The 23,413-nt window shown below is 38.1% G+C and overlaps 1 protein-coding gene across 3 annotated transcripts in view; it reads left to right on the top strand.

The window, feature by feature from the left end:
* The window catches only part of SWT1 (SWT1 RNA endoribonuclease homolog), a 39,719-nt gene extending 16,642 nt beyond the window's left edge, over window positions 1-23,077 (top strand). For 2 of the 3 annotated variants that reach the window (XM_076339561.1, XM_076339559.1), the window contains 6 exons: window positions 53-198; window positions 1,574-1,782; window positions 3,445-3,573; window positions 13,948-14,014; window positions 14,944-15,008; window positions 21,655-23,077. In XM_076339561.1, coding sequence (XP_076195676.1) covers window positions 53-198; window positions 1,574-1,782; window positions 3,445-3,573; window positions 13,948-14,014; window positions 14,944-15,008; window positions 21,655-21,760 — 722 coding nt within the window. In that variant the 3' untranslated portion in view covers window positions 21,761-23,077. The remainder of the gene's footprint in view (window positions 1-52; window positions 199-1,573; window positions 1,783-3,444; window positions 3,574-13,947; window positions 14,015-14,943; window positions 15,009-21,654) is intronic. The other variant, XM_076339560.1, reaches the window with a different exon arrangement.
* The last annotated feature ends 336 nt before the right edge of the window (window positions 23,078-23,413 follow it).

Here is a 23,413-nt window from a genome sequence, read left to right as displayed (position 1 = left end):
AACTCCTAACACTTTTTTTTTTCTATTTCCCATATTACTGTCTAAATATCAGGTAAAACAGTTGACTCCTCAACAGTGGGTATCTTGCTCCAGGAATCCAAAAAATTACTCCATGCTTTCAGTTCAAGGTCAGACTATAATGGTGTACTTCCCCAGGCTTATGCTGAAGTGAGTAAGCTATACCAAACACTTAGAGAGGTAAGGGGAGCTTTAGTATTTGTTCACCTAACATCTTCTTGAAGTTGCTCCATGTTTATATTATAAACCTGGCTTAGATTTCTAAATTATTCCCATAATTTCAACAAATTATTGCAGGAAATGTTGCTAGAGTGTTTTAAAAATTAATAGACCTCAAATTTAACTTTTATTTCCATGTAGCAAATATCTGCCTTTATATATATGCTTGGTAGACTTTTTTTTTCCCCTAATATAAATGTGTTAGTATTAGGAGGGTGACTGAAAAACATTATTTAGCTGCTTTGAGGAAAAACATCTTAGTTTTCTATTGTATTTATAGCTGATGGAAAAGGGCCTTAAAGACTAAGATTAAAATTTAAATTGTTTCTACTTCTGACATTGATCCAACACTATTATTCCTAGGTGTGTTATTTCAGCTTTCATTGTCTTGGTAGCTCTGGTGCTACACATGAAGAAGGGATTCGCTTGTATCATGTGCTTTGTGATAGTTAATGGGGGGTGTCCTGATACCTTTTGTGTTCTGAGAAGTATGTCTTTACCTCCAGCTCATCTCTGAGTTGCTGTGGAAGAAATTTCAGTGTCTTGGTTTGTGGTTACTGTTAGTTCCATATGTAATGGCATAAAAAACAGAATAATGAGCATGGATGACTTGAAATATTTCTATATATGGGAAAGAATACAGGTCAGAGTATGTGTAAAAAGTTCTTTGCAGTTTTGGAGAAAGCTGAAGGGTAAAGGAAGAAGAAGGTGGTCAAGGAGAGGAAGGATGATCTGGGGAGTCTTGATTGTCTACTGTCTGTTACTTCTGTGTGCATTGCAGTCAGCTGCTTTAGTCCGCAGTTCTGTGAACGGTGCTGCCATAAGAAGCAGGCTTTCTGTCTGGAAACTTGTTTTGTGCTGTCCTTGTCCTGACAGGTGTTTGACTTCACAAAGAACTGCCCTTATACAGACTACGTTGTGCCAGATCAGTTTCAGTTTAACCTGGACAAATTTTCTGAACCAGTTTACCAAATGAGTAGATGAATACTTTGTGCTGTTGCACAGGAAAATGTGCCATCAGTCGTGGGATAGGGTGTAAGAGTAAGAAGCAGTTCTCGTTTATACCAGCTTACCATGCCTGGGAAGCTTTGGCACAGGGTTTCCCTTTGCTTCCATTTCCTATCTGTAGAAATACCAATATATACATATAGAAGAAAGACTTGGTGAAGGACTGAGAGGTGCTTTGGATGCAGAGACTATAAATAAAGATGGTTATGACTGGAAGAGATCTGCCTTGCTTTTTTGAGCATTGCTTTAAAAAAAAAAAAAGCGTTCAAGTTTTCTTAAGTTCGGAACCAAATACACTCATTATTTGTTTGCTAAACTGTTTTACAAGGTGAGGTCGGACAGTGAGCAGGATTTATCAGAAGACATCATGGTTCTTTCAGAAAATGCTGTATGTGAAAAAATGGAAGCAATGACACCAAATCTTCAAAACTGTGAAGAAAAAAAGTTACATCCAAGCTTTAATGTAGCTCAAGAAAACAGGCACCAGGAAATCTGGTCAGTCCTTGAAGGTGTATGGAATACAATAAACTTGTACAGGTACAGTTTGCTAAAGAAATTCAGAACCTCTACATAATCTTACATAATTTTCAAACAAACACACTTTAGAAATTGCATTTTTTTCCCCTATTTTAGAGAAGAAGTTTTTAGTAATTAATCAAAATTGGCAAAAAAAAAAATCACACAACTTGTCACACAAAGAAGTTAGGAGCATACAAATTGTTATGTGGATGGAGTCAATGATCTGTCTAGCTCTTTTTCTGGACAGTGGCTGAAATAAATGGCCTTAGAGAATGGTGTTGAAAACCCTGTAAGAGCCCCAAATGTGAGACATCTATGGAAATCTCATCTTTATCCATAAAAAAGAGGCATTCAAGCTCTAAGTTTTCTCGTGGTTATTTTCTTTCCAAATCCTGCGGAGGTATACTAGCCTATGCAAAATTGTTTACTTTTTTTTAAACTTTAATCAATTTGAAATATAAGTTTTCTTGTTAAGCAAAATCCTTCACTCTATAAAATCCAAATGAAGAATCTAGTGATGAATTTCTGTTCTCATCTAAACTCAGAATTGCATGAAGTTAAACCCCCCTCCATCTAGATGTTTTACCATTGTTAGTATTTTGGTTATTGTTGAAAAATCTGCTTGAAAATCATTGAGATGCCATGCTTTTGGATGCTATCACAAAATCTGAATAGATACTGTGTTTTCTTTTTGTAGTCTTAATCTGAAATCTTTTCAAAGGAGGGACACTGAGTTACATCAAGCACAGAGGAACTCCATTTTTGGTGGTCTGTTAAGGACTCACCTAGTAAACAGTGATAATAACTCTACCAATGCCATTTCCACACTAGCATTTGAATGCACTTATAGAGCTGCACCAGTGTAAGTCCTCTGGGCTTACACCAGTGCAAATTAATCTGAATTGAAGCTGGTTAGGAGATGGCTTGGTGTGGTGTTGAGGTCAGCTGAGGATCTGCGCCAGAGAACAGTCTCCTACTTCACAGTTCTCTTACTGGGATAGTAATCATGAATTTGAAGGTTTCATATAGGCATCAAGGGAAAACTCTTTCAAGTGTATCACTTTAAAATGAAAATGCAACTGAACTGTTGGCTCTTGCCACCTGTTAAGGACCATGCTGTGAAAAGAGGATAAAATTTTAGAATCAAAGGTCACTTCGCACTCTTCTTGCTCATGTCAAGAAAATACTACTTATCTCGCACCTGTGGGGATGATTTTTCATGAGTGCACTGCAGCTCATCGTCCCAATGCAACCATTGCAGGGAAGGCATCAAGCCCATTCCAATAAATCTGGAGAATGAAGCTGCTTGGAAAATTGATGGAAAGCACTTCATCTTGCTTCGTTAACCTAACAGTTCTCTTCTAAGAGAGGCTTACTCAGCTGTACTCAAGTTGTGCCTGAAGAGACTTTCATTCTCAAGTGAAGTTTGATGATAAATCTATTTAAGTCAAAGGTAAAATACTGTTACAGAATATAGTTGCCAAGGAAAATTTTAAATAGAGAAGTACAATTGTAGGGCGTGGTCTTTCTACTATTTATTCTAAGACTGTTTTTGATAACATGGTTTTAGTATAGATACACATTTGACAATGCATACAATAGATACTGGGTTTCTCTGAATTTTGAGGATTTTTATTAACTGCTTTTCAATGTCTCTTCTTTCTTTCTTTTTAATATTAGTATTGAAATTTTCCAAAAGTTGGACCCCAACACAGTAACTTTGACTGCAAAGTCTTCGTTTGAAGAGGCTTTTTTAGGTCTGCAGAAACTGTTGGCAGCTGTGAATGATATCCGTGAAGGAATTAGTAGGTAGGTATTTAAGCTAGTCATAAAAGCTAGTGACAGTAACAGTCACTTAAAGTCATAAAAGTCACTGAAATCTTTTGATGCCAAACTACAGTTTATTATGCGTGCTTAGTTACATGATTTTCAGTAAAAATCTTGATATCAAGGCTACCTAGAACCATTTCTTGGTAGCAAAAGAATAAGAAACTGTTGCAGACATTCAGATCTCTTGTAGTGAATTTCCCTTTTATGACTTAGGACTTGTTTTCCGGTATTTGATGACGAGCCACTCACCTCTCCTGAGTGTAACCAGAGCTATGACATGATTAACTAATACATTAGCTTTGATGGCAAGAACTTTGAATAATTCAGACCATTTGTTTTTCACATGCGAGGCACACTGGAATTGGGGCAAATTTCTGATACAGTGAAGGACATAAAGTTTTGGGACTTCACTGTTACCAATTCCTAGAGTATTCTTCATGAGTCAAAACTGATGTTGCAGCACTAACAATGACAATCGATCAGCTGGACTCTCAGTTTAGGAAGGATAATATTCCCTCTGTCTTCCTTCTTTTTTAAAGAGTGCAGAATAATCAAAATGAAGCTTCGGAAAGAATAAGGTATCTCCTGTGTAGTCTTAGCTTAGTCCTTTTTTTTATAGCAATGAAGTTTATTCACCGGCAGGACCAGCTACAGAAGAATGCTTTACATTGTCACTTTTACGGTTGTGGAGTTCTTCAGTTTCCCATTGACTTTAAAGAATGTTTGTAGGAACTGGTTTGTAATTGTGGTTAAAGTTCCAGTAACTGCCATGAGCATCCTAAAGTGTTACAGGCCGTGAATCTGAGTGGCTGGAGCTGTTTAATTTGGGACGACAACACCACTTCGCACACATTTTTGCATACTAACAATGCAAATAGGTTAGAAAACTGTGAAATAGATGCATCCAAACGATTGGGCTTGCCCTGTACATTGACAATCTGCCTTTTAAGTAAATGTTGAGGTATATTACGTTTCTACTGTAGACTGTTACAGCTTTGTTAGAGATTACCTAATAAGCATATAGTTTTTTTCAAGAAATGTTCTTTCTATCATTCTACCATAGTAGTGAGCTTTTAAACTCGCATTTGAACTTGCATTATCAGTGGTGTTCATTACAATCTTTGCTGAAGGATTACAGTCCTTATGCTATAGTTATCACAACAGCCCTGCCAAGCATGGATGTATGGTTATCCCAGTTGTCAAGCGTGAGGTCTGACCTGTCAAGGCACTTCAGAAGTCTGGAGCAGGGATCTGGAGCTCTGTCACTTGGGACTTGAGCTAGTTTACATCTGTAACTGCTAGCGTATTTCTTTTTTATTTAATAAAAATTGTGATAGAATCATGCAAACATTTGCTTCACTTGTCACCACTCCTAAATAAGTTTTTGTTGCTTTTTTTTTTCCATTATGGTCAAAAGAATATTTCTTTAATTAAAATGTTCCAGTAAAATACATACTCTGTAAGTCACAAACAAGCTTCAAGGTACACTCGTGAAGTAGTGTGTTCACATGAGCATAAAAGACCACCCATGCATCAGTAGTATTACAGCCTAAGTTATAGGTGTGATTTTTTTACTGTACAGCACACTAGTAGTGGGACAAATCCATTCAAAGAATTGTCTTTCTTTCAAAGATAAATGTTCTAAATATTATGAAAGTAGAAACAGAAAAATATGGGTAGAAATGTGAGCTAGAATAGCTTGGTGGTAATTGATTAATTTTCATTGTTGATTGTTTGGTTTAGTACTCCCAATTGAGATTAGATTTTAGTAGTGACAATGTCAGTTTTTTCTCTAAAGAAATTGTTTTAATAAAGCAGGTTACTGCTAAACTTGGTTCTTTTCATTCCAGTCCTAAAGTTCTTGCAAGAAATCCTGTGGTATCAGTTTATATATGTGGTGAATGAGATTTAATGGGAATATGGTGCTTCAAGGTCGTTATTTCTGTGTTACAGAGGCATTTCATTAAAACTTCATGTGGCTATAACGAAAGACATTTTCTATTTCTTTTAGTGAAAGCTACTTATCTCCTGTATTTCCCATTATGGGAGAGCTCTGTAAAAATAAAAAAGTCTAACATTACATCAGAGAAATCTATTTTACAAAAGATGTACTTTATTGATTAGAGTCAGTAGAATATCTGGAGCAAAGATAAAGAGGATTCTGTCGTTTGACTTTATTTTAAATGGAGAGGCTATTTTCTGTTCCATGTGATTACCATGACACTCAATAACATTTATGAAATGGCTTTAAAAATTCCTTTCATACTTTTTAAAATTTTCTTTTCTACCACTAAACTGAAATACGTTATTTATGCATGCAGGATGATTCTCAGGGTGTAGTCATTTTCTTGCAAGGTTGCATTTGGAAATGTTTGCTCTGCGTTTGTTCTGCAGATTTGCAGTAGGGGGCATCGTGGAGCAAGAAATTCAGAGAGGCTGTGACATGTAATCTTCTGTTTTAGTCTTGAGTGTAGGTATTTAAGTTAGTTTGAGACTACTCAGAGTAGGGTTTCCAAAGAGTCAGAAGCCATATTTATGAATCATTGTAGGCTTATATGTATATTAGAAAGTATTAAAACAAAAAATCTGACGTTTTCAAAAGCGAGAAGGACGCTTATTTTGCCTATGTCGCTCAGCCTTTTTAAAACTGAACTTAGAGTATACTTATTTTCCTTGATTTTTGAAAAAATTCCTTTCTGTGACTTATAGTTAATCTAATGGTGTGATTGCAGAAAAGGAGACATCTGGAGAAAAAGTAGTGAAAAAGCTCTGGCTTGCATATTTGGAGGTAATACAGCTTTTAGTGATAAAATACAGGTGTTTTCTGTGTTACCTTCTATTCCTTGCTGTCCAGAACAAAGAAGAGAGAAACTGTCTTGTGAAAGTTTGGAAGTTTTACAAATAAGTTATATTGAAAGTTCAACTGCATTAAAAGTTCAGATTTTCAGATGTTAAAAACAATTGGAAAAGCACAATCACACTTCCTGAGATAAATGTGTGTAATGATACCCTTCCTCATAAAGAAAATGCTACACTAGTGGCACTAGTAGTGGCACTACTGCAACTATGTAGACTTGATGACCAGAACATGTTTATGACAAATACAGATATTAAAAAAGGGGAAAGAAAAAAAAAAAAGCTGTTTCATGGAAGAGGTCTTATTAACAGCTTTTTTGCATCTTACCCTATTTTTGTAACTTTTGTCATACCATACAGATCTTTAATTTTATCTTTGCTTCTTCCTCTAACAACATTGGTAGCAGAATGGTATTTATACTGCAAAATATGGCGTGCCATAAATGTTTTACAGTACTTCAGCTCTAAAATGAAGACAATAACTAGTATGGTTAGCAACTGTTGATAACCTACCTGCTTCTTTTGGCAGCAGGAATGTATTTAAACAAGTATGTGTTAGTTGTCTCATCAAATATAGCTGATCCTCGCAGCCATTGTTGTATCAGTGTGTTCTTGATATGTACTCACTGAAGAAGCGAGCATGAAATACTTATTTCTCACTTTTGACAGCAGAGGGTATTATATGTGTTGATGTATATTACATTGACTAGCAACGAACAAAGATTATTAAACCCCTGAAATTTATACTTCAAGTCAAATTGTAAAACCATGACATGTTTTTAAATAATTTTGGATTGAATAATGTTTCTGACTATTTTCAGTGACGGTTTACACTTGTATTTGTGTTGTGTATTATTTGGGTTGGGTATTATTTGGAACCAGTTAACTAGGGGACTTAATTTAAGGCCTCTTAAATTAAATCTTTAAAATAAATTAAAATAATTCTCTTCAAAAATCTTTAAAAGTAATTTCTTGGTTTTCATGTAGCTCTTTGAGGCAACAGAAGTATTTCTACAACTCAGGGTTTTCAAGTTTGTGCCAAATCTTTCATCGCTTGTAGAAATTCTTCCACTGATTCTGCTGGAAGATGTTTGAGCCCTTCATCTTTGGAGAGAAGAGAGGTTTAAGTACTTATCACAGATAATTAACTCTTACAGATCTTGTTCTAAGAAGTGCAGAATGACTTGCAAGGTATTGCTGCTGGGGGGTATATATACTTGAGGTATATTTGACGCTATACTGAAGTTACATCATAACTTCTCTCCACTTTCTGCTTGCAGGATGTGTTTCTCTTTTAACCTGTTGAAATTAGTGTGTGCACCAATACCAGCAGAAGATTGGAAGTACTTGTAGGTTTTCCTGATCAGTCATCTGAAACATGTTTTGTGTCTTGTTGCTGTTAAATCTTCCCATTAACATACTGATTGGAATATTGGATAGAAATAGCTTTCTTCCCCTTTCGAAGACTTCGGCAGCAGCGTTTAAATGTATCTGTAGGGGTTTATATTAGCCAACGTTTTCCCTTGGCTGAATATAACTTCTGATTCAAAGGTTTATATGCACCCCTAGGGAATTTTACATGTCTTCATGTTTCCTGCCCAAGTTACTTTTAGATAAGAAATCCTTGTTAACAGAAAAGAAAAGAAAGTTTAGTCTTTGGTGAATTGATACAGTTATTTCTAGTTTGATTTTTTTCATCTGTTCACGAAGAAATAATTGTTTTGTTCACATGCATGCTTTAAAATCACTCATCATTTACAGCTTATACTCTTAGATACAATACTCATAAATATTTATACTAATATAGTGTCAGCTGTAAAAATACTTATCTGTTACTTACTGCAGTAAGGAACCTGAATTCTGCTTTTCCAATATATTATCTAAATGGAATTTCTCTCAAGTTCCCAATGATTTTGTTTGTTTGGAAGGCATTGATTTAGACGAGGACTCCATAAACATTTGTAAATTAAGAAATATAATTTTTTAAGATCTTCTCAGTAGTGCAGCAAAGTGTTACTGTATCGGAACTGATTACTGAATTGAATGTTTTGGGATTAACTCCATGGAGCATTTTGACTGCACATAGTCAGATTGGCACAGCTGAGAGCAGGATTATGGTTGGATGAGCCGTAAGGCATCTTACAGAGAGGCATTGTATGTAGAAATGTCCCTCCCACAGTCAGCACTAGTGTGGAAGTGCATCCCCTTCTTTACTAAGAAAAAAGCCACTTTACATTAGTAATAGCATTTCTGAAGCTCATCTTTCTGTAGTTTTGTATCCTTTAGTTTAATTATCATGTCTGATATAGTTGAAAATGTGCAGTATCTGACAAAAGGTTTTCTCCTAGTTGTAGTGTTTCCTTTGCTACATGGATTCTTTGCCATCTCCTATTACATTTGAACTTAACCTACAGCCTTCTCTACTGCCAGGGTCCAAATTTGTCCTTTACCCTTCTGCCTATTTTAATGAGAGCTGTAAGAAATTAAAAAGTTTTGAGACCCCTGCCTCTGTCAAATACAGCTGAAAATGGGCAGTGCTTAACGAGGTGCAGGGCAGAGGTGATGCTGTGGCAGCTGCTTAAGCCTTGTGGCCTTTAAGCCAGTCTACAAGGAGAAAAGTTTGAATAAATGAGTTAGTGTTGTAAAAGTCATGGTCCTTTCCGACCTTGTAAAGCTAGGGAATAGGAATCTGGTCAGATCCTAGGGCCTCTTTGTCATCTGAAGTACTTCCACAATAGAAGAAAGCATGAGTTTGACTTTATTTTGGGAAAAACACCCTTAATTTCCCAATAGCTTGATGTTGAGCAAAACTCTGGCAAGTGTTGATCATTGTAACACCAGTTTGAGTCCCTTATTGCAGTGCAGTGTAATGAGGAATTGTTAATAAGCTGCATAGAAGTTTTGTTTTTCCATTTCTCATCTTTTTTGCTTCCCTGATCTTCTGACAGTGAGGTTAAACAGGGCTTTTAATAGGTTAAGTTGACTTTTATACAATTAAGTCATATGCCTTTTTTGATTAACCGCATAGATTTATTGAATTGGTTAATGCTTTATGATGGTCTTGTCAGCCTTACGCCGCAGGCAATTGCATAGAACCATTAAAGAGGAATGGCTCAGTGTGGCAAATACTGAGGTGCAGAGGTTTGGCCAGATTTGAGAGTGATTACCACGTAGTCTCATATGACTTTTATCCATATGCTTTACTTGTCATTGCCCAGGATTTTAGTGCTTGTGAGCAGTTGGCAGGCTGACCTGCTTTCACTGCCAGATTGTTTTGTGGGTTGTTTCTGGGTTTTTTTTTCTTCTATTTGATAAGTTAATTTTCTGATCCTTTCCAAATGGGCTTTGCTTGTTTCCCAGGTCTTCTGTATGCACAAGTGAGGAACCACATTGTGACCTATTCCCTATCCATCTCCATTTTTGATTATCGTTATCTTATGCTCTATGCATGCGTTTGTCCTGTCACTCATCTGATGCCAGTAGGTAAAGAAACGTTCTGAGTGGTTTGGGAAGCCCTACTGCTTATGAGATAGAAATCATTAAATCTGACTCACTCCTTTCTCCCTTATGCCCCAAGAACAATATCTAACCTCCGTTTTGTAGCTGGTGCCCAGTCACTTTTTGTGTCTTTCTATGACGTGCTCTTCTCTACTTCACGTACTAAATATTTTCAGAAAACTGCACAGAACCATACTATAGTTTTTAGCTTGATCAACAAATTGCATTTTAGTGGCAATCCAACTTTCATGTCACCTAGCATCCTTGCCAACACACCTGCTCAGAGCATGATGTTTGGATTAATTAAAAGTTGAAGTATGTAACGTGGAGTTGTTTGTAGTTTGGTTTTGCATGGCTGTGCTGATAGGAGAGGCAAAATGATTCAGTGGCTTTCCACCCTCTGCTTTTGAAATACATTTGATGTCATGCTGAGAGAGAAGAAAAAGCAGTGGTTAAATATTGCAGTGGTCACAATACTGAGATTCAGATTGCTCATTAGAAGAGTTTTAAATAAGAGCTCATTTGCTTCATGTATTATTGATTTAGAGGGTGTTCTCTAGACATACTTCTATAGCTAAGGCAGACTTTTTTTCACTGATAAACTTTGATGAAAACGAGATCAACTTGATTTAATGAAGTAATAGATGCAGAGTCGATGTGCATACAAACATGACCAGATTTCCCAATGTAAGTCTTCTCTTAAAATTTCTATTTTCCGTAACACGGAATGATGGCTACAGGAGATGAAAGGAACATAAAATGATTAAAACCAGTAGGCAGCTGCGGTGGTGTGAAATCATTGCCCTGCAGACAGGGATGTGTTACAGTTTTCTACAGAAAAATATATTCCAAGACTGGTGCTTGTATTCCAGTTCCTATTTAGCTGAAAACAGCAATAAGCGTGTTTTATGAATGCTGACCTGTTGAGAATTTGTGGGGGAAGTTACTGCAAGCTCTTCTCTCACCAACTTCTTTTCAGTACTCCGTGTGTAGCAATGGTTCTTCCTTGAAAACAACAAATGTCTTTTATTTGAAGGTGTTGTAAAGCTTTGAGCCAAATGTCAGATTTCTCATTTCATGTTATAAACCCAGAAGGAATTGTTGTCATAATCCAGGCAAATGCCATAAAATAAGTTACAGGATTTAACATTAAGTTACTTGTATGCTTATTTACACATTTTACTTTGTTTTTTTTTCCAAGTAACCGGAAGCACAGCTGGTTTGTACATCCACCTGGGGTCTGGTAACTTACAGTGAGCTAAACCAATAAAGTTAGCTGTTTGCTAGTACGCTTTGGTCACCAGTACAAAAATAATATTTTGTTTTCCAATTTGATGTCCTGACAAGAAATGAATACGAAGAGTGGTGAGGGTTACCTTATTGAGTGCCTAAGTGCATAGTCTGGGAAACATCAATGGAGTAGTTTTTAAGTCTGCAGCATCCTAGCTGGTGTCAAGATTCAGATTGCCTAGTAATTGTTGAAAAGTGCTCCCTTCAGTGAGAAGAGATCAAATACAGTGTAGGTGATGCTGGTGCTTTCATGGTGTTACGTTTGTTAAGGGAAAGGAAACGTGGGTGGCGTGTTGGCTGCTGTCATACTCACAGTACAACTAGAGATCTGTGCAAAACCAGGGGGTCTAAAAATGACCTTGGAATTACAGTCTAATATTGCTTCGAAAATGACTTTCAAACTGGTTTTCTTTAAATGTAGCCTTGCTAAGAACAACAGAGTGAAACTTGATGTTTCTAGCCACTTCTCTGCCCTGGGAAATCAGAAGTCAGATGAACAGAAATAGCCAGGCGGAGATGCTGTATAGTCAAAGGGAAAGGCAGCACTGTTTAATCCTGCCTCCCACTCTGCTCTCAGTCTCTTCCTTCACCTTTTCGTAGCTCGTACATACATTTTTCTTCCACAAAATCCAGAAGCCCATAATTAATACAGGTCGTCTTCCTCTCACCAGCTGCCCTTTCCCCCCTACCCTCCATCCTTCCTATAGAAAGCTTACCTGGCTGGGTTTCCCACCGGCAGCTCAGCTGTGGCAGCAGTCTTACTTATCCTACACCCTTCCAGATGTGTCCTTGGCACAGCAGGAGAAATACAGTGATGAACATATTTTGCCTCAACATATTGTGTGGCAATATGTAATGGCCTTCAGGTGAAGTTATTAGCAATATCTCACCTTTTGTGTTTTGTACGGTTTTGCATTCAATTTTATGAAAACAAACATGCAAGCTTTCCTCCTTTTTGCATGAAATAGAAGGCAGAATGGTACAAAAATCATCAGCAATAGAAATCACACTTTCCCAGGCTCGGGTGTACTCATTCATTTATATTGCAGATGACCGATGCCATAGCTAAAGCTGATGCGTTGTCCCATGCAGACAGGGTTGCTGGCTAATGGCTAGATGGAGCTGGTCGGTGGGAATCTTAGCTGCGATGCAGTGCAAGCTGCCAAGATTCCCAGCGTTTCCAAGGATATTTGCCAAATTGTCTCTGCCAGGGTTTTACGCTGTCAAAGCTGATGGCTTTCTCACTGAGGTAGCAGTTGAAGGCTTCAAGGTATTTTTAGGCAAACTAGCCAACTGGTTCTCTTGCCGACTTTTAGTTGGCAGGTTAAGTGTTTTAGTTTAAGAGAAAAATTCTGGGTTTATCTTCTTAGGAAGGGGGGAAAGAATGTGTGACTAATTTTTGTAACAGTGATAATTCCTATGTAAAATCATGATGAAAATAAGCAGCGGACTTACTTGTTATGATAAATCCTGTGGTGTGTCACGGTCTTCCAGCTCGTTTAAAATACAGTGTCTTTGTTAACTGGGATTTTTAACTTACTCTGTTAGTTTTCTGGTTTTTTCAATTCCTAATTCATTCATTTATAAAGGCTTACAGCTTGCAAGGGGAGGGAGGGGAGAATTTGGACACTTTCCCATGGGAAAGTAAATAGAGCTTCCCAAAAAGAAGATTTTTTTTTTAATTTTTTTTTTCCCAAAACCATTCATTTTCTTAGTCATTATTTACATACTTAAAACTTAAGGCAGAATTTTATCAGTATTTTTTAATATATGTAAAGCGTTACATGGTTTTTCATGTGGATTTTTAATGTACATTTTGTAATGTTTAAGAGGTTTCTGTGTTTTCCTAGCGAATGCAAATTAAGTTAGACTAAGGTATAACTGAATTATATCTGCTTAAATAGATTAGGAGAATTATTTTTTGAGAGAATGACTTCCTTATTGGATCATTTTTGGAGCCTTGTGGAAAAGGGTGTACATCTCTCAGAACTTCACAACACCCTACGGAGAGACCAAAGCTGATGCTTTCTTCTGCAGGTGGTATCTCTGCTTGTAACGTGGTGAACAAGGACTAGATTTCGGGAAAGACTGAAATGTTGCTGGCTGCTGTGTGCATTTATGGCTAAATAAAATACCAGTATTTCGCATGGTCCTAGGTTCTTCAAAAGGACACCTCTCTTCATCTGTCAAACCCTATTTTCACTTCTCGGTATTGGGTGGGAATTGGTTATTATTAAAAGCAGCAAAAATGGTATGTAAATTGTAGAATTTGAGCTGTACATTAGAGTACTGGAGGGAATGAGTTAAAGCTTTAGCTAGTGTGGGAAAGTTTTGTGTTGCGTGTCACTTTTCTGTTGCTCCACATTAATACAGCAGGCTTTGCTTATGTGAAATAAAAGGCTTTTAATTATTGCTGCTTTTCTTCCCGTCTATATAGAGAAATTACTCATAAAAACATCAGTTGAATTTTTAATTAGGAAAAACCTTCATAGAAAGTCCTTACAGAAATAATAGGCTCATTTAATTCTTTTAGGGGAGTGGAAAGAGATGGGTGGAAGGGAAAATTCTTCAAAGATCAGAATTTTCTTTTTGTTTAAAGAAAGTAATTAGATTTTTTTTTTTTCATGAAGCACTTCTGACTATTTTTTAACTCTTCCATAGACTCCTTTTATACTTGCTTAAAAAAATCCCAAAACTTTTCTTTTTCAGAATTTTGACCCCAACCAGAAGTTTCCAAGATATTTGGACCCTCTATAACGTCCTCATAAGCAATGAGGTATGAAGTTTTCTTTAATGTTTTGTCAGATACAGTTCTGTTACAGTTTTTTATTTAAAGTAGTTACGAGGTTAGCTGTCTCATCGTGTTTCCACTAAGCTAGAGTTTTGAAGATTTGCTCTTATTTATTAGGAGTTGGACATAAAAACGTATTTTTACTTGGTACCTACCAAAAGCTATTTGAATCTGTGCTGGTATTTGAGTTGCTTGCGTGCCTTTCTGAGCGCTCATTTGTTGTGAATGGCTCGCTGTAGAGAGTAAAAAGTCTTGAAGCTGAAGTCACCAAAACATCCCTGACCTAGTCCTTTTAAGAAGAGAGCGAGCGAGTACATTGCGTTAGGTAGTTCTATGGAGAATATTGGCTGCAGTTCAGAGGAAAAAGGTAAATTGAAATTACCAGTTATTCATGAAGTTTTAACTCATTAACTCATTTGTGCTGAAAGATTTAAAGAAGAGAAATTGAAATGAATGTCTGCAGTAGAATAGAGGTATTTTTCCATTTAGTATATTATGTATTTCAGATTTGCAGTCTTCTCCTATACAGGAAAATATATTTGACTTTTGGGCGTGTACATATAGGGTGACTATATTTATGGAATTAACGCGAGTCAGAACTTATTTCGTTTGCTATAGAACTACAGGGTAAATTAAGAGGGGAGGAAGAATTATTTAAGATCTTTTAGATTTGTGCAGAAATTGTTAGAAAAGGGAGCTGGAGTGATATCTATCACTCCCGTTATATACAATCATGATGGTTAATTTGTAATATTTGATTTTATAATACAGCGCATGACTTTTTTTCTGTACTGTCTCAACTGGAGAGCCTGTTAGGTAATATGTTAACCATATCTGTTATACCAGCTGTATAATTGTAATCGATATGTGATACGTGGTAAATTACTATGTTAATTCTTTGTTCTTTGTTTTAGATAAATAACAGTATAAAATTCACTGCTGAGGAGCTTTATGAGTGTGTTTCACAAAAGTTATATCGGTAAGCCAATTACTGACCACATTAGATGGGTTTTGGGACAGTATTTTAGCATATACTGTATTAACCAAAGTACCATAAAGAGGAATCGTTTAGATAAACAAAAAAATCACCGTTGTAGGAGGGGCATAGGGAAGATGAGTGGGGATGTTTTCTCCCCCCCTCCCTCCCCCGTTTTTTTTTTTAATGACCTACTATTGCAACAGAGTAGGAGAGGACAAATTAAATTAGAAATGAGCCATTAGCATCTACACAGTGATTTTCAGCTGTTTGACTTTGAGGTGAGATGTTGGTCCCTCTTTCCTTTACCAGTTTTGAATTCATGGCTTAGTGGCAGACAGAGCCAGTATAGGTCAGCATTCATTGTAAGGTAGGTTAGAACATGAGACTGCATTTAAATGAATTTGATTATAACTGAAATTCTGTTTTGGTGAGGTAATTCTTGTAACAGAACTCATTATTATGAGAACTTTGCTTAAATCAGCAGAGGAAAAAACCCTGCGATTCTCAAGGCGATTCAAGTGATTGAACTGTACCATGAAAACTGGGCATATCTGCAGTTGCTGTGCTACATTGTGGCCATCATTATTAAAGTCATAAATTAAACCATTGTATGTTACTAAGCCATTTGTAAGTACAGTTGGAAAAAAGGAGAAACAAACGTAAGGTTCCAAGTACTTGCTTCCATTTTAGGAGGCTTTTTTACAGTTCAGTCACAGGAAAATAATTCTGTTGTACAGCTGAGTTAAAGGCCTTGAAAACATTGATCTAAAAATAAGTCTCATGCAAGCCTTACAGTTCTTTACTGTAAAGTTTCTGGCTCATAAAAGGTTTCTTTCTGAATTTGTGTAATTGAGGGCTTGTAAATCCAGGTTCTGTGAGGTTTTTAAAAGGCCATAATGTTTTTTAATGAATTTTAAGTGGATAATAAAAGACAGGTAAATATTTTCTTTGATGTTCCTGTTATATGGATGTGAATTAGCTGTAACTTGCCAGGATATGAAGCATGGTTCCATCAGCTGCATAAAAGGCTTGCAGATTATTTTAATCTGAGTAGGCAAATTATTCTGAAAAGCTTTCCTTTGCCTGGATTGATAATGGATTTCCCAAATCTTCTGTGAATTTGAAAGGGCAAATTGCTAGGTCAGGGGAGAAAAGGTATGCAGGGAGGGAGAGATTCAATCCATGTATCAGTAGAGAAAAGTAGTTTAGAAGCTTAACTGGCTTGAGTTGGTGACCCGCACTTCTGTAGTTCTCACATTTTCAGACATTTGTGGGCATCTCCATTATTGTCTGTATAAAATCTACAGCGTACATACAGCCTTTGGTATTGTGCTAAGGGTAGCAAGGGAACTGCAGTTTCTTGATGTTTGAAAGGTGTCCCTAGGTCCGTATTTTATCAGAAAGCCTGAAAATGTGGACCATTGTCGTGAATTCTGTGTGCCACAGTAGATTTCACGGCCAAAACAAACGTTCTCACCAGAACTTTCGTTTTCTGGATGAGTGGTACAGGGTGAGGGTGATATTTTTGTTACATATAAGTTATGTCCTTTGAAAACATATAAAGCAAATGAAGCAAAGAATAAGATGTGTTGCTATAAATTCAATCCACAGATTTTCAAAGTACTTCTTATGTCTAATTGTTGTTCTCAGTTATTACAGCAATGAACCTACTTGGTATTGCAGAAGTGAAATAAAATATGACTCCACCCAATAAAGCAGAGATGCTAAATGAGGTTTTAAAAGCACTCAATTAAAAAGAGATGTTCCAAGAGAGAGACTGCTTTAAGGCAGACTGAATTACTTGTGCTTCAGCAGAAACATGCTGAACAAAGTGTTTCCCCTTGCTTCAATTACTAGCGAATGTTTTTACTTCAACCTAGCCTCTGAATTCTTCGGGAGATAAATTCCTGTCTAGAATATTTGTACTCCGACTGTTCCTTTTTCAGGATACACCAAAGATGCTCTCGTCTTCAAATTTTTGTCCAAAGGGTTTCTCCTTATCTGGAGAAGGAAAAGGACTACTTGAAGCTAAATACCCAAAGCTACATGCACAATTCTCACTGCTTTTATATCCCTAAGCGGTACTATAGGCTTTGGTATCACAGTAGCATTTAGAAGATGCCAGCCAAGGACTAGGGTCCAGATCTTTAGGATATAAATGGAACAAAAAGACTGACCCTGCCCCAGAGATCAGCTGTAACAATGTTTTGCATCTTCAACAAATTCAGAAAGTAAGTTTTTCCATCAGAAACTCTTACATGACTTTTTTTTTTTTATTTTTTCTGAACTTGCCTGCTAGTCGCCTGGCAGATTCCAGTCTTCCTCTCATAGATCAGAGTAGCGTTGACCTAAGACCTCTCCTTTTTTGGTGGGGTTCTCCCCCCCCACCATTGCTTCCACATGTCCCCTGTCCTTACATTGGTAGAGACTTGAGATGTGGTGAGAGCAAAGCCCTGTAACAAGACAAAAACTCTCCATTGTACTGAGTGAGATCTGTCACAGTTACACATCGCTGTTAGGGGTCGAAGCAGTAGCCTGGGAGGGAGGAGACGGGGTTACACAAAGGTAGCAAAGGGCAGGCCTGGCCACTAATTTCTTCCTCGGTACAGATTCTTCAGGTCTGATAAAGCGGGTTTATGAAAATCCTAGCCTGGTGAATCTTTCTTAATTGGAATGAAGTTTTTTCCCTTCTGAACAATGGGAACAGGCCAGTCCTGAGCTGCTTCATCAGAAGAATTAGGTAGATTAAGGGAGGTTTAGTTAAAGCCCTCGTTTCTTCCTCCCTCCCTTCCCATTCAAGTGCGCACTGTGGGCAGTAGAGTTGCTGGATTGCAAGAAGTGTTTCAGAGAGGTCACTGGTTTTTATGGCAAGCAGCTAATGTGAAGACTTAAAGTTACCCATTTAGTACTGTCTAAGGCTTTTGAGTTTTCACTGTTGACCAGTGAACAGTTTGTACCATTTAATAAATGACAATTTGATGGAAAGGATAAGTGGTAGAAAGAATTATTCAGGCTTTGTTTTGCAAGCCTCTGATCTTGTCTGAACTAAGAAAATATATTTTTTAGAGGCCTGGGCGTCTAAGTAGATTGCTTGAAAGCTATGCATGACTTTTCTACTGCTCTTCTTGCTCTTCCACCTTGTTGTGTCGACCTCACAGTAAACTAGCAAAGGAGGTGGAAGTGACTGTGTTAGGCAGTGGCTGGGAAGACGCCGATGCCTCGGGTCTGGAATGGGCACCACCATCCACACTGGATACCAGCGTGCTCGATCCCTCCGGCCAAGCGTTCCCCTGCTAGCCAAGGAGAGCACCCTGTGCCTCCCCTCGTCCTACCGACCGTGGGGCCAGATTTCATCTGTGGTGTGGCCAGAGCAACGGTTTGGTTTATTGTCCTGATACATAGTCTGTGGTGATCAAGCGCGGGACTGCCTGGCGGATACCCTCGGGGAGTACTAACTGCATCATTTGCAAACCTTATCCCGTTTCCTGTTCCTTGGCAGTCCTTTTCAGTGTCCTGTACCTCCCTTTCTGCCAGCCTGGCACAGCTTGGTGTCCCACACTGGTGTCCCACGTTTCAGTGGAAGTTATTTGCAATCCAGTATCCACCACTATGTTTTTGAGGGCGCAGAAACGAGCTCTCTTGACCTGTTTAACATTATTTGTAGTTGGTGTAGTATCTACATTTGAATTAACCTGTCGCAGTGTTCTTGGGCCTAAAAGTCTGCATGTAGTATCATACTAGTTACCGTTTTGCCCATTACTCAGTGCCCACTAGAATAACAAAGGGAAAGTTTTAATTGAGGTAAGGGTAATGAAATATTCGTGTCTCAGCCGAGATATTTTTCTGCGCTCGTTTTTAAGAACTCTTCTTGAAAACTGTCAAGGCACTCACTGCTGCGGAGGGTTTATAACTTGTACTGCTGAGGTACCCCAATGTTCGCTCTTGTTCTGTACACAGACTTGACTGGTAGCCCGTGTGTGTGCTTACTACTGGTTGCCCAGTAGTGCCTTGCTCCCCAGTGTCGAAACTGAGTCGAGGTGCAGTTTGTAGCTGATGAATGGAGCTCGTTCATCAGGAGGATGGATGGTCTTTCATCAGAGGAGCTGTGCCAGTGCTATAGGTTATTGCCGGAGAAATGCTATACATTTAGGCTGCTCTTTGTGACAGAATTCATCTCCTGCTTTGTTGTGCTGGTTTGCCAAGCTTATGTTACTTGTGAGAGCAAAAAGTACTGGGAGGGTACGGTGCATATCCTTTTAAAAGCATCTCTTAGTTTGAATTGTATTAAAAATATATATGTATATATATAAAAAGAAGTTGATCAAGTAAGAAAAAAACCCTAACAAATCTAGCTGTTGGATATAGATCTGCATCGATACAGGCATAAAGAAAATAATGTGTGTAAATTTGTGCTCAGCGTAGTAAAATAAAAGTATTTCAGAGGCTGGTCTGGTAGCCCTCAGGCTGCACTTTTGTGACTTAACCTTGCTTTTTTTGCTCTTTTTTTGAGGAGTACCTTTTAAACGGTCTTGTTGGGAGGTATCTTTTGGAAAACCAAAGTTACAGAATGTTTTCTATGTAATCTGGTTTAAATTCCTCTTTTGAAACAAAAGTCTAAATAATAAATCAGTGTAGTCAAGAGATTTATTTTGTGTGTAAATACATGATATGTAAATATATGAAAGACTGTTTGAATTGCACCTTCCAAAAATCCCCATTCTGTCAAGAAAGCTGGTATGAGTGACTTTTCAATGCTGATTATTTTTTAAAACTACCTTTACATAATACAGTGAAAAGCCAAAAGTAAAAAGGAGCTCTGCCTTTTCGCTGAGTTGTGGTTTGGCTGTTTTAAGGTGTTTGTGTAAAATCCTTGATTTTAGGAACTTTAGAGCAAAAGTCACTGCTACTTCTTGGGTTTTATGGAAATTGCCTTTTTGATTATACACATCACAACTGCATAGTTTTGTCTTCCACCATATCCCCTTTTAGTTACAAATTGTATTAAATTGTATTTTGAGTCAGGACAACTGGTTTCAAGCTTTGTAGCCACTTTCCTAGCAGGAAAGCAACAAATAATTCCTAGTAGCTGCTCCTCCTCAGAGGTTATGTTTGGCTGTGAATACCAGAGACGGGCCTGCAGAAATCACCCAGCGGATAACGCGTAGAGCAGTTGCTGTTTCACCAGTACCTCGTGTGCCGGGGGGCTATTGCGAGGGTGTGAGTCGACAGGAGGGATACACAATACTAGGGGCAGAGCGCATGCTTCTTTTCCCCAGGGGGGTGAAGGGGAATTTTTGCATCTCTTGCACATCATGCTCGTACAAGCAAGAACATGAACATCTGTGCTAATTGTTTAAAATAACAATTTTTACGTATGCATGAGGTCATTTTTTTAAACTCTTAGAATTCAGCTACCTTATCTGTGGTTGATTTTTTTTTTTTCCTCCCCAAGTGCAATAGCAAATGTTTGCAAAATACTCTAGCTTAAGTGTAGAAGTGAGGATTTATTCTTTTTCTTGCCATTTACCATTTAACCAATTTTACCATCTAATTCCAAGTTCGAATAGAAAACCAGGAGCAGGTATTTTGGCAATTTTACCACTGCAAAAAAGGCAAACCGCACAGGGAAGACTGGTCAAACTGTGTGAGCAAATAAAAATGCAGCAGACCTGCAGTGGTTCAGTGTCTGCACCTGATTTTTATGAAACTAGGCATGGGGAGACGACATCCTGGATCTGGTCATTTTGCCAAATTTTATTAAAGCACTCTGAGGGATGGAAGCTTTGTTTCGCTGTCTTTCAGAAGAACATTGAAATTGGAAAGGGTTTTCATGTGTTGAACTAGAGTGGCTGCTATTTAAACATTCAACACCGTTTGCCAGCCTGCCATATGTTCCAAAACAGGAATCGCTGCGGTTACTGTAAATGCATGCTTAGGGGATTTTTTTGTTTCCAAAAAAATGTTTCTTACAGTACTTTTTTTCTCAGTGCAGGTGTCCCATATTGAACATGTGACCATAAGTCCCTTTTGGAGTAGCTAATTCAAACAATATTTAAGTTGTAGGAGCATAAGCTTGTAAAATGTTGTCTCTGATTGGTGACGCTCTGCAGATTATCAGAAAAATTACAGGCGTCAGGCATGTGTGAGAGGAGCAGGACTAGCTGCAGATTGAAGTCGGATTATCCCAGAAGCCTAAAATCAGTCTCTGACCGCATTGTAACTGTGGATAGAACTTGTTTCTATCTATCTGCAACACATACGTAAACCTGTAGGAAATGTGTAGTTGACTTGCCGCTTAAATGCGTAAAAAACAGTAACATTTTGTATTATTAGTTGAAGGCTCAGGTTTGGGTTGAGAAGACTGAACTGAAGTTAGCTGTGTGGCTCTTGGATTGTTCCTTCTTAAAGATGTCACTGCAGGATACAGCAATGGTTAGCCAGCTCTGTAATAAACTTCATCTTTTGCTACAAAGATAAAAATACATCTGGATTTCCAGAGATACTGAGTATTCTCTGCTTTTGACAGAGTTAAAGCGTGGTATTAAAATCCCTTTGAATTTTGTTTTAAAGGAATATATGGAAAGATCCCTGTCTATAAAATTGGCTCCATTGTGTCCTGATAACCTTTGTATCTTCTCTTCCCTAGGGAAAGGTTAGAAGTTGGATGTTGCCAGCTGGCCCAGCTGGAACACACTATTAAGCAGTGTCACGCATCAGTTCACAGGGAAGCCAAGAACAGGGGCTGGCTGTGACACGTGGGTCAAGGTTTGGAGCTGAGGTGCTCACCCCCTGCGTTTTCCTGTCCAACAACTCCTCTGGTGCGTGTGAGGGAAATATTCAAGGAACCAAACATCTGCCTTCTTTTTTCTCGATGGTGCTGTTTTGTATTTGAGTTGAAGGAAAAAACCAGCTAGTTACATATGTACATTAAATGTCAGAATTTCTGCTAAGAATCGCAAGCTAATAGAATTTTCTGTCTCAAGCGAGGGGCTCTGACTTGATACAGCTGGTTTGGTATACAGCAGATGTGCTGGGCTGCTCTTCTAAATTCCAAATGTTCGTGTTAGGACCTAGGTCTGTTAATGGCTCACACGGATTTTTCCTGTAAAGGCATTTGTTTTGCTGATACTTGAGAAGTGACAAGGGAGAAAAAAGAATATATGTGATAGCTGGGGGTCTGAAAGGACTGAGAGGAAAGCAGCCGAAGAGAAAGCCAGATACCCGTGATGCTTGCTGCCCCTACGGATATGAAGGACTAGAACGCGGATGCAATGTATGCATCCTATGTAGTGAACTATAAGCCTTAGGAGAGGATATAGAATGGGGAAAGAAAGGGATTGATGCTTTTTTTTTTTTAAAAAAAAAAAAAAAACCCACCCTCATGCAGGTGTGTTTGTCCTGGACCTCTCTTCAGAGGAAAGGGATGGTTTTTGTTTGTTAAAATATCTACTTAATCTTCATACATCTGAAACCTGCTGGCAACACTCTTTTGGAAAACTCCTCATCCTTCTCTTTTGCCACCTTCTTTTGCAAAGGCATGAGTGGTTTTTCCCTCCGGGGGTTATACTCCGTGACTCGCCTCGGCTCGGCTCCCCAGGTGACATCTCTATCTGAAGGTACTGGCGGTTGCTTTCCAAAACTGCTTTAAGTCTGTGAAACTTTCTAAAAGCCATTTTCAATGCTGCTGTGGCCTTGAAAGCTACCTCTTCTATGTGTGTATTTGTACAGAGATAAGATGACTGGCAAAGTTCTAGAAGTGTTTATTTTGATATTAACTTTTGGACGCATTTGTAAAATCTTTATTGTAAAAATTAATTTATTGTTATACTAAATGGCAGTTAATTCTACATGGCAGTTTCTTTGAATGGCTCTATTTTCACTTTGCCCAATTACTGTGGCTGCAAGTCTGATGCCGCTCTTGCCCCAAGACACTTGAAAGTGGGAGAGAAGTGGGTTGGTAGAGTTACTGTTGGAGCAAAATTCATTTTAAGGGATATTTCCATTCAAGTTGTAATCCCACAACTGTGGGATAAGTATGTTATGCTCAAATAAACTTATGTTGGTGATTTGTATCATCAATCTAGGAAGCTAGATCAACTTAAGGACATGATGTCTGTCTGTCTTAGCTCGCATCTACTTTTGATCCACTTCAGGGGAAGACAGCTGACACAGATTAAGACAGCTACTTTCTATTTTCTCATACTGCCTCTCCCTGTTCAGATGCACCCAGCCTTACAGCTTGGAATAATCACTACATTTCTTTGGTCTGATGTTTTCCTCCTCCAGTATGTAGGCGTAGGGGTCTGCTCATGCCCCACTTCAGCAGGACTGCCTTGTGTTATGTGGCGTGCAAGAAGCTGCAGCAGAGGTCTGTTACTGGTGGTGGGATCGGACAGCTGTAGCCT

The sequence above is a fragment of the Aptenodytes patagonicus genome, chromosome 5 (assembly GCF_965638725.1).
Source record: "Aptenodytes patagonicus chromosome 5, bAptPat1.pri.cur, whole genome shotgun sequence".
In the NCBI taxonomy this organism is placed as follows: Eukaryota; Metazoa; Chordata; class Aves; order Sphenisciformes; family Spheniscidae; genus Aptenodytes; species Aptenodytes patagonicus.
The sequence above is the reverse complement of the archived record's forward strand: the minus strand, read 5'-3'. Positions and strand labels throughout refer to the sequence as shown.